This window comes from Pseudophryne corroboree, chromosome 6 (genome assembly GCF_028390025.1).
Source record: "Pseudophryne corroboree isolate aPseCor3 chromosome 6, aPseCor3.hap2, whole genome shotgun sequence".
NCBI classification, from domain to species: Eukaryota; Metazoa; Chordata; class Amphibia; order Anura; family Myobatrachidae; genus Pseudophryne; species Pseudophryne corroboree.
Genome location: NC_086449.1, coordinates 338,010,012 through 338,023,193, shown reverse-complemented (window position 1 = coordinate 338,023,193; position 13,182 = coordinate 338,010,012). Strand labels below are relative to the sequence as shown.

General features: G+C 47.8%; 1 protein-coding gene across 1 annotated transcript in view; it reads right to left on the bottom strand.

Annotated features, from left to right (window-relative positions):
- CCDC33 (coiled-coil domain containing 33) overlaps nt 1-13,182 on the bottom strand; it is a 171,835-nt gene that overhangs the window by 20,366 nt on the left and 138,287 nt on the right. Inside the window, exons 20-22 of the mRNA XM_063926453.1 lie at nt 6,790-6,911; nt 499-588; nt 273-389 (exon numbers count right to left, since the gene is read on the bottom strand). Of these exons, the coding sequence (XP_063782523.1) occupies nt 273-389; nt 499-588; nt 6,790-6,911 (329 nt within the window). The remainder of the gene's footprint in view (nt 1-272; nt 390-498; nt 589-6,789; nt 6,912-13,182) is intronic.

Below are 13,182 nucleotides of genomic sequence, written 5' to 3'. Positions count from 1 at the left end.
GCTGCATCTTTCACTGTGATGGTGCGTGTGCACAAACTCTCTAGATGCTGCTGCATACAGACGCGAGGCTGCGTCCAGGTCAGAATAGCCCTCTGAGTGCAGATGTGATTGTGACAGCCATTTGTTTAGTGTGTACCCGGCTTTGCACATGCATATCTGAGAACACCAGTGACTTGTAATGAATAACATCATCATCCAGAGCAGCAAAGATGGCTACTGGGAATAAATGATTAAATAGCTTTTCCATCATTAGAACACAGCATATTGCTCACCGTAGGATAGTGGTGCAGGATAGTGGTCTGGGTACGGCTGAATCCCATCTGATGCTCAGAAAGCTGCACCAGGAGCTGCTGTTTCTCACGTCCCCATCGCCGAGCCGCCTCCTCTAGCTAGCAGTAAATGGTACATTACAGTAAGAGAAAAGTACCGAACCACAAACAAACCACAATGACACTGAAACCCAATCTTCATAAATGATAAATAGCACTAGACTGTCACCTCTCTCTCCAGGCTCTGCACTCTTGCTTGTGACTTTTCTAGTTTACTAAGAAGAGAAAACTTCTCGGTGTTGGTGAATGCATCAGGAAACTGTAAAAGAAAAATAAGCACACAATGTAATATTACATTCATTTCCAATAAACGTCTGACAACCTCTGAATATAATTTCATGGAAGAAACTGAATATTCTGGCATCAGAAAGGCTGAGTGTGTCCCAGATTGAACTGTTTTTAATATAAATGGAATGTTATTTTGCATATTTGACTCCAACACACTGGACCTGACTCAGATGTGGCCGCAGTTGAGAGAATGGACGTTTGGAGCAATATATCGGAAAGTAGCGCATGCACATCCCAGTGTACAATGGCGTGCGCAGTATCATACAACATCGCTATTACTTGAGATGGCTTCTGCGATCCATGGGCAGTTCATGGTGGAGATTGTAGGTGACCGAAAGCCATTGCAAAAAGAAGGTGTCATGGGTGAGTATCGGCATGCAGCTTCAAGCTCATTTGTAGCACTGCAGCCACAGTAGCCGTTGCTTAAGAAAGTTACAAGGGAGACTCTGCGCCAGGCAGGGGCAGATAGAGGGGTCGATGTTGAGACCCAATGCAGCGAGTCTAAAGGGGCCGACACCGCACACCCTGTACCCAGTGTTTTCAATACTCACCTCTCCGCAAGTCCCTTGCCGGTGGCAGCATCTCTCCACAAATCTCCAGGTAAATGGCACGGCAGCCATTTTCCTGGAGTCTTGCGCAGTAGATTTGCACTTGAGCATTATGGTCTATGCCACTCTAATGCTCAGACTCTATTGCGCTTCTGAGCACCAGCTGCAGAGGAGGGGCCCAGGTGGAGGAGGTTGCACACGGGCCTCCTTATCTGTTAATATGCCCCTGTTGAGACAGATAATGCACACTTGAGTAATACTCGGATAAGTGAGAGCTGCAGTGTTTGCTTCATACATAGTTGCCTACCCACCCACACCCTCCCGGGAGGCTCCAGTTTCAGTCATAAATCTCCTGCTGCCCTGCTTTGTAGGTCAAATATCCCATATTCTGCGAGGGGTGACACTAAGGAGTTTCTTTGCAAGTGATTTGCTGTAGCTGCCCAGGAGTCACTGCTGATATCTCTACACACACACACACACACACACACACACACACACACACACACACACACACACACACACACACACACAACCCTGGTTCTTCTTATCTGTGCTGGTGCACTTATCCATGTCATGCTGCTAGTGAGCTGTTAGGATGAGTAGTTAGTAATCTTTCTTTAGTTAAACACACTTGTTTAATTAGACCATCTGGTGGTCTGTAATGATAATTTGTAATGTAATTTGATTGAGGCTGTAATGGTATGGAAAACAGCACGTCCAATAAATACAGGTAGAACCTACAAGATGCAGATAATCCAGTGTACACAATAAGATAACATCTAACACATCGAAATCATACTTATATGTTTAGAGAAGAATTCACACAAGGTCAAATAGCATTTGGAATTTTTTTGCATAGGCATCACATTTATCATGTGCTAGGTGATTCATCGCGCCCTACGGGCGCTCTTCATACCGTTGTAAGGGGCTATGCCACATTAACCCTTGCATGCCCTTGTAGTGTGCAATATTTGTATTATATGGCGTATTACCTCCAATCATAATTGTGTGAGTGGTTAAATATTGCACGGACAAAGGGTGTGCGATGGTTAAGGGGTCGTAGCCCCGTGCAACAGCGTGAACAGTGCACACAGGGCCTGATGAATCACCTAGTAGGTGCTGTGGTTGGGGGAGTGGTGGGTGCGGGGGAGAAACAGATGGAGGGGGGGTGGTCCAGGGGCCAGGGGTGTCATGGGTGGGGGAGGGGCGTTGTCGGGGTGCTGCGGGTGGGACTGGTGCGGTGGTGCCACGGGTGGGGGTGTGGCAGGTGCATGAGTGCCGCGGGTGGAGGTCCGGGGACACCGCGGATGGGGTAGAGTGGTCGGAGCCACCGTGGGTGGTGGAGGGGGTGTGTGGGGGTGCCGCAGATGGTGCCCGGAGGTACTGCGAGTGGGGGAGGGGCGGGTAATGCTTCTCCTGCTTCTCCTCCTGGAAGCAGCTGGGCTGCTGTCCTCCCTTTGGCAGTGGTTCTTACGAAGACTCGCACAGCAGGGAAGCAGCTAGTCACTATTGTTAGCGCTGGTGTCCCAATGCACCGCATTACAGGGAAGAAGATGCACTCAATAAACTACAGCTCCCAGCAGGCCTTAGCGCAGAATGCTTCAGCCTGCTGGGAGCTGTAGCTTATTTAGACACTGCACACCCACTGCACAGCACTCTTACCTTTTACATTGATTCAGCGTTTAGACACTCTCTCTCTGTGATATCACCCACCGTGACAGTAAAACTTTAATAAACATACATACACACACACTCATACATACTTACCTACATCCCACGCCAGCCAGTCACGTCCCCTTGTCCAGTAGAATCCAATAGGGGTACCTGCGCAAAATAAAAAAAAACTATTATCCAGTGATGATCGGTCCTCTTCATTCCTGAAGTAATCCACAGGGTTAAATAAATAATAAACCGAAAGGTCAAACCAACGAACTAAAAGGGTTCCATGTTTACACATGGAACCCCTTTCCCCAAATGCCGGGACCCCCCCCCCCCCCTCTCCCCCCAGTGACTGCTGTCACTAGAGATCCCAGCAGCCAATCAAGGAGTGCTACATCATAGCGCTCTCCTGATTGGCTGTGCACTCCTGGCCTGTAAATCAGGCGGAGCGCACCGGCTAAAATGGAGCTTTGCGCAGCTCCATTATAGCCTATGATGGGAATTTTTCGGTCTTGTGAATGACCCCAATTAACTTCACGGTTAGCCACAGACCGCAAAATTCCCATCATAGGCTATGACGTGGCGCTTCCTGATTGGCTGCTGGGATCTCTAGTGACAGCAGTCACGGGGGTCACGGCATTAGTTAGTTGGTTCGGGCTTTCAGTTTATTATTTTTTTAACCCTGTGGATTACTTCAGGAATGAAGAGGACCGATCATCACTGGATAATAGGTGAGTATTTTGGGTTTTATCTCCACAGGTACCCCTATTGGATGCTACTGGACAAGGGGACGTGATTGGCTGGCGTGGGATGTAGGTAAGTATGTATGAGTGTGTAAGTGTGCATGTATGTCTATTGAAGTTTTACTGTTACGGTGTGTGTGTATTGTTTTTATTTGGGCATTTCTTTTGTTGTAGAACTACAGGTACCAGCGGTACTTGTGGTTCTCCAAGTACCAGCAAGCAAGGGAGGCTTGCTGGGACTTGTAGTTCCACAACAAAGGACAATATTCTTTTTTTTTACACTTTGAAAGGCTATCAGCCCCCCATCCACTGTCCAAGGATGGGGGGGTGGGGGGAGGGCAGCCTCGGGCTTCACACCTGGCTCTTGGGTGCTTGGGGTGGGTTACCCCATGATTTAAGGGGTCCCCACTCCCCCATGGAACCCCAGCCAGGGGTGACTAGTTGGGAGGGGGTGGGGGGGATAATGCCACGGCCACAGGGACCAGTATAAAAGTGTCCCCCAGCTGTGGCATTATCTCTCTGGCCAGTGGACCACGGTGCTGGTTTTAAAAATACGGGGGACTCCTACATCTTTTGTCCCCCTATTTTTGGAACCAGGACTGGACAAAGAGCCCGGTGCTGGTTGTCTAAATATGGGGGAATCCTATGCATTTTTACCCCTGTATTTTAACAACCAGGATCGGCTGAAACAGCCCAAGGCTGGTTATGCTTAGAAGGGGGGACCCCAAGTAATTTTTGGGGGGGGATTTTTAACTATTTCTATACTGTACACAATGAAGCCCTGCACGGATCACACTGATCCGGCCAGTCTTCATTGTGTTAAGTCCGGCAGTGTTTTACTGTTCTCTCCCGTAAAACACTGCCGGCAATACGAATTACTTTGACATCGGTGAACTCGAATTTACATAACATGGTAGTTTAGTAAATATACCATGTTTTGTTTCAAAAAGTTGCATTCGTACACTGCCAATGTCAGCCGAGATTGATCTCGGCTGAAATCGGCAAAAATACGAATCTTAGTAAATATACCCCTAAGGGAGGAGCTTTTATCTCTCCCCATTATACTTATAAAGATAACACTTGCCGCTGTAACCATTACAGCAGAGTATGTTACAAGCTGTTCGTGCTATTTAGTACTCAAATGCAAAATACTGTACAGAGATGCTAAGCACAGTGATTTGGCATCCAGGAATTTAGGGAGGAGCTTTTATCTCTCCCCATTATACTTAATGCTATGGGATTTGGACGCTCACATATCCCTAACATCAATAGACCATACTGTACCTGTAATACGTTCGTTTGCATCTGTATATGCTGTACTATTTGCGTCTGTACTGTATATACTGTTATAAAGGTATACTGTATGACATACTGTAGCATATTGTAGCATAATAAGACGCACCAGTAAAGTAGTTCTTATGCTGTAGTTCAGTATTGTATTTTAATGGAGACCACACGCATGCGCATTGGTGATTTTAACAAGTGACATCTGGTGGATGATCGCAGTTATTACACTCAAAGGTAATGCCAAATGCTCTGTGCGCCTCCTTACGACTAGGCGCACCTCCTTGCGCCCAGGCATGCTGCGTATGCCCGGTCGCGACTAACGCCTCAGCCAACCAAGATAACGGAGGCTCCATCTATAGAACTTCATTTTTAAGTCACTTCTCTAAACTGAATAATATAAGGTACCTTAAGAGTATTTTTTTTTTATTGTAAGAACTTAGAGTTACTTTTGTAATCATTTTTAGATCTGTATAACTCCAGTGTATAATTCAACATTATTCCCATTAATGCCCAAGTCATTTACCCACATATTTCTTTATAAACAAGACCATAACATTTCAGAAAATTTCATACAGTAACTCCCTGAAGTTTATTAAGCATTTTATCAGCGCTGCGTATAACTGGTCATTTTCCAAAACAGCTATTAATTCAGTTCATACAGTATAACAGGATCTGTGTCACCCCTGTCTGTGTCTGCCCCTCCCCTTCATAATGTAAGCTCTCAGGAGCAGGGCCCTCTCCCCTTATGTGCTTTCCCTCTCATAGACTATTTTCTTCTCCATACTCCCTACAATGGCACCCAGCCCTCTGTTTCTGCCACCCTGATGATTATTTTAGTGTCCTGCCCCCTAATGCAGCAATGTTAATATACTATGTACTGTACTAGTCCTATATTGTCTTGTACTATAAGTTGTTGTCTTATTGCCTTGCTCATTGGTTTATGTACTGTGGCCCTCATTCCGAGTTGTTCGCTCGCTAGATGCTTTTAGCAGCATTGCACACACTAGGCCGCCGCCCTCTGGGAGTGTATCTTAGCATAACAGAATAGCGAACGAAAGATTAGCAGAACTGCTACTAAATAATTCCTTGCAGTTTCTGAGTAGCTCCAGACCTACTCACAGATTGCGATCCCCTCGGTCCGTTTAGTTCCTGGTTTGACGTCACAAACACGCCCTGCGTTCGGCCAGCCACACCTGCGTTTTTACCTGGCATGCCTGTGTTTTTTAGCACACTCCCTGAAAACGGCCAGTCTCCCCCCAGAAACACCCACTTCCTGTCAATCACACTACGATCACTCGAGCGTTGAAAAAACGTTGCTCGAGCTTGTGTAAATCTCCAAACTTTTGCGTTAAATTACTTAGCGCATGCGCGCTGTGTACCATACACATGCACATTTTCCACCTAATCGCTGCGTTGCGAAAAACGGCAACGAGCAAACAACTCGGAATGACCCCCTTTGTTGGGCGCTGTGGAACCCTTGTGGTGCCATTTAAATAAAAGATAATCATAATAATAACAATTACATTTAGTTAATTTGCTGACTTAAGGTGCGTACACACTGGCCGATATATATCGCGGGTCCGTCGGACAGTGTGTACGAGTGATATGTCTGCCCTGCTGCACAGCCGCCGGCCAATATATCGCTGCCCGTACACAAGCTGCAGCAGCCGGCGGCGACTGACAGGTGAACTGGGCGGGCACCCAGTTCATGACGTCAGTCCGCGACGGATCGGGCAGTATGTATGCACAGCACGCTGCCCGATCCAACTATAGATATATCTGCAGATCAATTGATCTGCAGCTATATCTATAAGTGTGTACCCAGCATTAGAAACACAGAATTTGATGGCACCCATCAATTCTGCCAGTTTTTATTCCTGATAACCCCAGACCATACTGGGTCCTTTAAGTACTGTATGGCTGTAATCTACTCACCATAGCATTCTGTGGCAATACTGTTGTTGGGACTCGAGCTCTTTCCAGCTCCTCTCTTAGGCGTGTATTCTCAGCCAGTAACGTAGCATATATCTCCCCTTGTAGAGCCTCGGATCGAGTTCCTAGGAATGGAGAAAATAATGATGAAGTAAGTCAACCAGGTCATTTATACTTCTCACTAATAGTATTATCTCTTATGTCATCACACACAGGAGCCACTAATTAGGTTCTCATTACGTTTGCTACATAACATGGTTCTCACTTACATATAGATATTAGTTGCCAGCCCATCAAAGTTACGGAACATCATAGCAGTAGTGTCAGTGGCTGTGCACGCCCGAATGTGCACTTGAGTTGCTCTGATGAACAGCATTAGCCTTTTATTATATAGGATATAAGGGGTTGATAACCTACAGGGCCTGATTAAGGGTTCCAGATGCCCTAGGCTAATACACCTGTAGCACCCCTGTAATGCTGCTAACCACAGAGCTCAGATCAGGAAATTGCCATTCATACTGCACAACTGCCATGTATCATATTGACATCTAATAATATAATGAGGTTTGAGGAGTGTAAAAGGACACTTTGGCTTCTGGATAATGCAAGGAAGACACTAAAGATAATCACAGGCTACCCAGATGGCGCTGTAGCATACTGTACATAGAAATTAGCCGTGAGTAGCATGGTCAATTTACCACAGCCATCCGGGGGTTACCATAAAAACTTTCCTCAGCACCAGGACAGTTGGGTAACAAACTTCTTTGCTTAAGCTGTGTGGCTGCTGCTGACATGAAATAAATTAGGTCTTCAATGTATTCTAGTGCTGCTAATTTTATGGTGCCCACACCAAATCCCCAACCCCCCCCCCCCCCCCCCCCCCCGCATCCTAAGTACTGGCGTGTCCTTGGCTGCAGCATAATCACCATAATCAGGCTCTGTTAATCTGTAGGCTTTTCGGTAAGAGAACATTTTTGGTAAACTAACTTGACCTACTGCTGATAACGGCAGTTGTATTAATGATTTTGTGTTAGTGGTGATGTAACAAAACACGGATGTGATTTTTCAGGCCTATTCATCATGTTAATTAAGTATCCAACTCGCAGCAAGAAGCAGCAGTGGATACCCGTGACTCCCATCACTGCTACTTTAGTAGCAGTGCTGAGACTGACTCGGTAGTGCTTGTGTGCATACATGAACTGAAGTTCACACGTGCGCACAAGAACCCTGTGTCCAGCGGGGGTTTAATACGTTATGCCGGTGCTCAGGATCCCGGCGTCTCAGCATACCGGTGCCGGGATCCCGACCACAGGCATGCCGGCAGTGGGGTGAGCGCAAAAGAGCCCCTTGGGGGCTCGATGCGCTCGTCACGCTGCGGGCATGGTGGCTATTTATTCTTCCCCCTCGGGTGTCATAGACAACCCAAGAGGGAGAATAGTTGTCGGTATGCTGGTTGTTGGGATCCCAGCGCCGGTATGCTGAGCGCCGGGATCCCAACAGCCGGCATATCAAATGCCTCCCGTCCAGCGGAATAAGCCAAACAGGAGCGGAGGGATCCAATCAACCCCAGACCTCCTTGCCATAGGTTCCTGCTATCAAGCTCCGAAAATGTAATATTTTTGGAGCTTGATGAATTTAGTCCCCCATATGACAGTATGGGGACAGCGGGCAAGATCAGTACTGACATGTAAGCAGGAAATATCCGTTATACCTTCTGCATTACCTTTAGAATGAAAAGTCCTGATCCTTAATGTCTTCAAAAGTAAAAATTTTAATTTTCACCTACTTTTGTGTAAATTTAGGGATGATGAATATAGCCCCTGATTACTAATTCCTTAAGCTCCCCGGAGACAGGGTCATATCTAGGGGTAGGCCTAGAAGTCCGGATTTAAGGGGGCACCAAGGAATTACAGAGGAGCAGGGGGAAGATACTGGCAGTGCTGTGCTGCTCTTAGAGTGGAGGTGCGGCTCTGTGAAGAAGTCGGGACTACTAGGAGGGGGAGCAGCAGGGACAGCAGGCGGCCCCCAGGGCAGTGTCTCTGACCTACCTGTCTGCCCCCGGCTGGTGTCGATGCAGTGCAGGTGAGCTCTGGTGCCTGGGACTTCTCCTATACCAGCTACTGGTATTGGAGACTTTGACTACCTGCTCTCCAGAGTGGTGCGATGGGCGGCTGTGGCTGGATCCCTGTCCCCTCCTCTACCTGCGGTCTCCCAACACTGGGGTAAATTTACTAAGATGGGTGTTCTATTTAAGATGGGATGTTGCCCATCGCAACCAATCAGATTATACTTCTCATTTACCTAGCACCTTCTAGAAGATAATACCTGAAATCTGATTGGTTGCTATGGGCAGCATCCCATCTTAAATAGAACTCCTATCTTAGTAAATTTACCCCACTGAGCAATGTTTCGTTGGGCCCTCCTTTCTCTACACTATTGTGTTGAATTGCTCCCCTAACTTCACTGAGCAGCTGGGGCACTGTGGACTGTTCTGAACGGCGCTCCTGGAGATCCTTAGTGACAGCACTTCTCCTGGGTGAGTCACTACCATTAAGCCCCCTATTCATTAAGTACAGTGTAGTGCAGCATGTAGGGGGATGTAGTGTAGTGATGTAGTGTAATATGTAGTATAGATATGTAGTGCAGCTTACAGGGGCATGTAGAGTAGTGATGTAGTGTAATGTAGTGGCACGTAGTGGAACATGCTGCTGGAGAGCAGTAGCGGATCTTGCCACGGGCAAGCAGGACTTTTGCCCGGGGCGCCGCCTTCCGGAGGGCGCAGGGCGCCATCCGGAGGGCGCCGCACCAGGGCAAGATCCGCTGCTGCTGTGCTCCCCGCTGCCCGTTGCCCCCCGCTGCCGCTGTGAAGGGAAACTAGACACGTACGCGTCTAGTTTCCCTTCGTGGAGAGGTCCTTTACTGTGCGGTGCGCGATGACGTCATCGCGCACCGCACATCATTTCAGTCTGTACAGGGGGCGTAAATGACCACGCCCCCTGTATGAAGCCACGCCCCCTATTGCCGCCCGGGTCGCACAGCGCCCAAGAACCGGCCCTGCTGGAGAGCCATGTGCCAGAGACGTTTAGGGCACCAGGGACACACAGGGGGCATGTGGGGAACATGCTGCTGGAGAGCCATGTGACAGAATTTTAGGGCATTTGAGGCACACCACTGGCATGTGGAAAACACGCTGCTGAGGGGGCCATGTGACAGACGCTTAGGGCATTTGGGGCAATATCGTCCAATAGTATCCCCTTTTATCTAAATTTGATAATCTGAATATTTTAGTGTAACAGGGAGAGGGCGCCAAATTACTGCTTTGCGCCAGGTGACAAACATCCTAGCTTTGGCCCTGACAGAGAGATATATATTTCTAAATATCTAATAGTACTTGTCTACTGTACAGGAAGGGAGGATTCCTGTTATGTATGGCCAAATATTGCTATGGAAAGGATGCTGGACTTACTCCAATCTATCCTGAGGTCTGGGCTGTTTTTTTATTGCTAATGACCTTGCAGTGTAGAAATATATGTACAATAGTGAAAACCTGCAAAGGCTGTTTGCACGCTACAAAATACCCCCTTTGTTCATCTATTCTATCTTCCTCGCAATGGATTTGACTCACAAGCTATGAGATTGTACTAGGAGTGAAAGTGACAGAGAACCCACAATGAATATGACCAACAGTACTAAGGATAATGGGCCTAATTCAGTAAGGATTGCACATTCTGCTAATTAGCAGAATTTGCAATCCTTTGGATCGCATGCTGGGGGCCACCCATTGCTAGGCAAAGCTTAACAGCATGCTGACCGGAGTCTTCCCCGTTGAAAAGCAGAAATTGTGATGCGATCGCAATTTCTGCTTGTTAGTAGAAACTAAGGAAGCATCCTGCCGGCACAGCTTAGCTGCGCCCGCAGGAGACCCCCCGCCATCTTTCTGATCGCTGCGGCTGCGTGTGATGTCACGCAGCCACCATGATCACGCCCCCGTTTGGCCACCTCCACCCCCTGTTCGCGCCGCACTGCCCCACAACGCTCTGTCGCCTCCCTGCAAATGGAGCATTGCCGCCCCCCACCCCCACCCCACCTCTGCCTGATTGACAGGCAGAGGCGATTGCATTTTCTTCGGACCCCCCGCATCTTTTTCTCAAAAATTCCGGTTGGATCGTACACTGCGATCCAACCTGAATTAGGCCCAATGTGCTCTATTGGATGCTATTTAACTATTCTAAAATTTAATTACTTCTCACTATAAATGGAAGCATAATCCCTGAAAAATGATATATACTGTATTATGTTCTTTCCTATTCTTTCTGCACCAAATAACTTTATTCCATTCTCACTCACCAATGTTACAGTATGTCGCAGACTCTTACTCAGCAGAATCACCCATTATGTTTCCCTTCTCTACGTGTCTTCTTTCACACCACTGACTACCCTTACGTAGTTTTTTTTTTTAGTTTCCGGGGTCACTGCTTTTGTTATATGTATTGTAGCTCACATAATTAGCCACTGAGTGAGCATGCTGCCTAAATGCCATACCAGTACATGTAACTCTGCCTGATACAAGATGAACTACCCTTCTTCAGTCAGACTTGCATTTAAAGTGATTTATTCCATGTTCCCTCACTAAGCATGTGCTGTAATGTCCTCATTTAATGCTGTCACTATTCGTGCTCTCTTTCATCTGTATTATCCCTTATTATACTGTTATTTCTCACACTGCTCAATCACACAGTACTGTAATATTAATATCACCTCTCACCCAGCTAAGGAAAGTCATATATCACAGAGGACTTCAGGATAAAAATGATCGCTTCATCGGTATGATAAAAAAGGTCACAATTATTATTGTCAAGGATATAGGGATATATAGCACTTAAGCCAAACATTTTGTAACTTTCTGTTTTAGCACACGTATATTCTGTGTATGTCCTTACCGATCTTCTGTTTTACATTTCGTATCCCCCTGTGCCCATTAACACATGCTTACAGTCAGTGGAGCAACTACAAATTTTTTCTTAGTAGCACTGATAGTAAAAATGGGCGTTGTCACGTGTAATGAGGGGGCGTGGTCACACAAAACTAGGGGAGTAGCTACGTGACAATAGGGGCATGGCCACATTATGCCACACACCGTAATGCCCATTACACATTATGCCACACACCAAACTGCTTATTACACATTATGCCACACACTGTAATGTCCATTACACATTATGCCAGACACCGTAACACCCAATACACATTATGCCAGACACCGTAATGCCCACTACACATTATGCCACACACCGTAATACCCATTACATATTATACCACACACCGTAATACCCATTACATATTATACCACACACCATAATGCCTATTACATATTATGCCACACAGTTATGCCACTGACACCATTTTACAAAAATGCCCCTTATAAATAATGCCCCAGTGGTGGGCTGGTTGTACTGCGTACCACCAGAGGCGTAACTAGGGTTTTTGGAGCCCAGGGCAAGATGTAAAATGGCGCCCCCCCCCCAAAAAAAGCACACAAAAAGCATGTGCGCGCGCCGAAGGCGCGGGTGCAGAAAAATGGGCGTGACCACACACCAGAAGGGGTGTGGCCACGCTCCAGAAGGGGTGTGGCCACTGAAAATGGCCCACAGTGTTAGTTACATTGCCCCACAGTGCCGGATACAATGCCCCACAGTGCCGGATACATGCCCCACAGTGCCAGTTACGTTGCCCCACAGTGCCAGTTACGTTGCCCCACAGTGCCAGTTACGTTGCCCCACAGTGCCAGTTACATTGCCCCACAGTGCCAGTTACATTGCCCCACAGTACCAGATACAATGCTCCACAGTGCCAGTTACATTGCCCCACAGTGCCGGATACAATGCCCCACAGTGCCGGATACATGCCCCACAGTGCCCGTTACATTGCCCCACTGTGCCAGATACATGCCCCACAGTGCCAGTTACATTGCCCCAGTGTGCCAGATACATGCCCCACAGTGCCAGTTACATTGCCCCACTGAGCCAGATACATGCCCCACAGTGCCAGTTACATTGCCCCACTGTGTCAGTTACATTGCCCCACTGTACCAGTTACATGCCCCACAGTGCCAGATACATGCCCCACAGTGCCAGATACATGCCCCACAGTGCCAGGCCCCACTCAGTGCCAGTTACATGCCCCATTTGGTGCCAGATACATGCCCCACTGTGCCCGTGCCCCCCCCCCCCCCTGTTCACTCACCGGCCGCTTATGTGAGGGGAGGAGAGCGCAGAGCAGCGCCTCTCCTTCCCCTCACCGCTCCGTCCAGGTCTCCCGTCCCGTCTCCGGCGGCTGTGTCTGGCGCCGGTTCGCTAGCCAATCAGAGCTCGCGGACCGGCAGCCAATCAGGAGCCG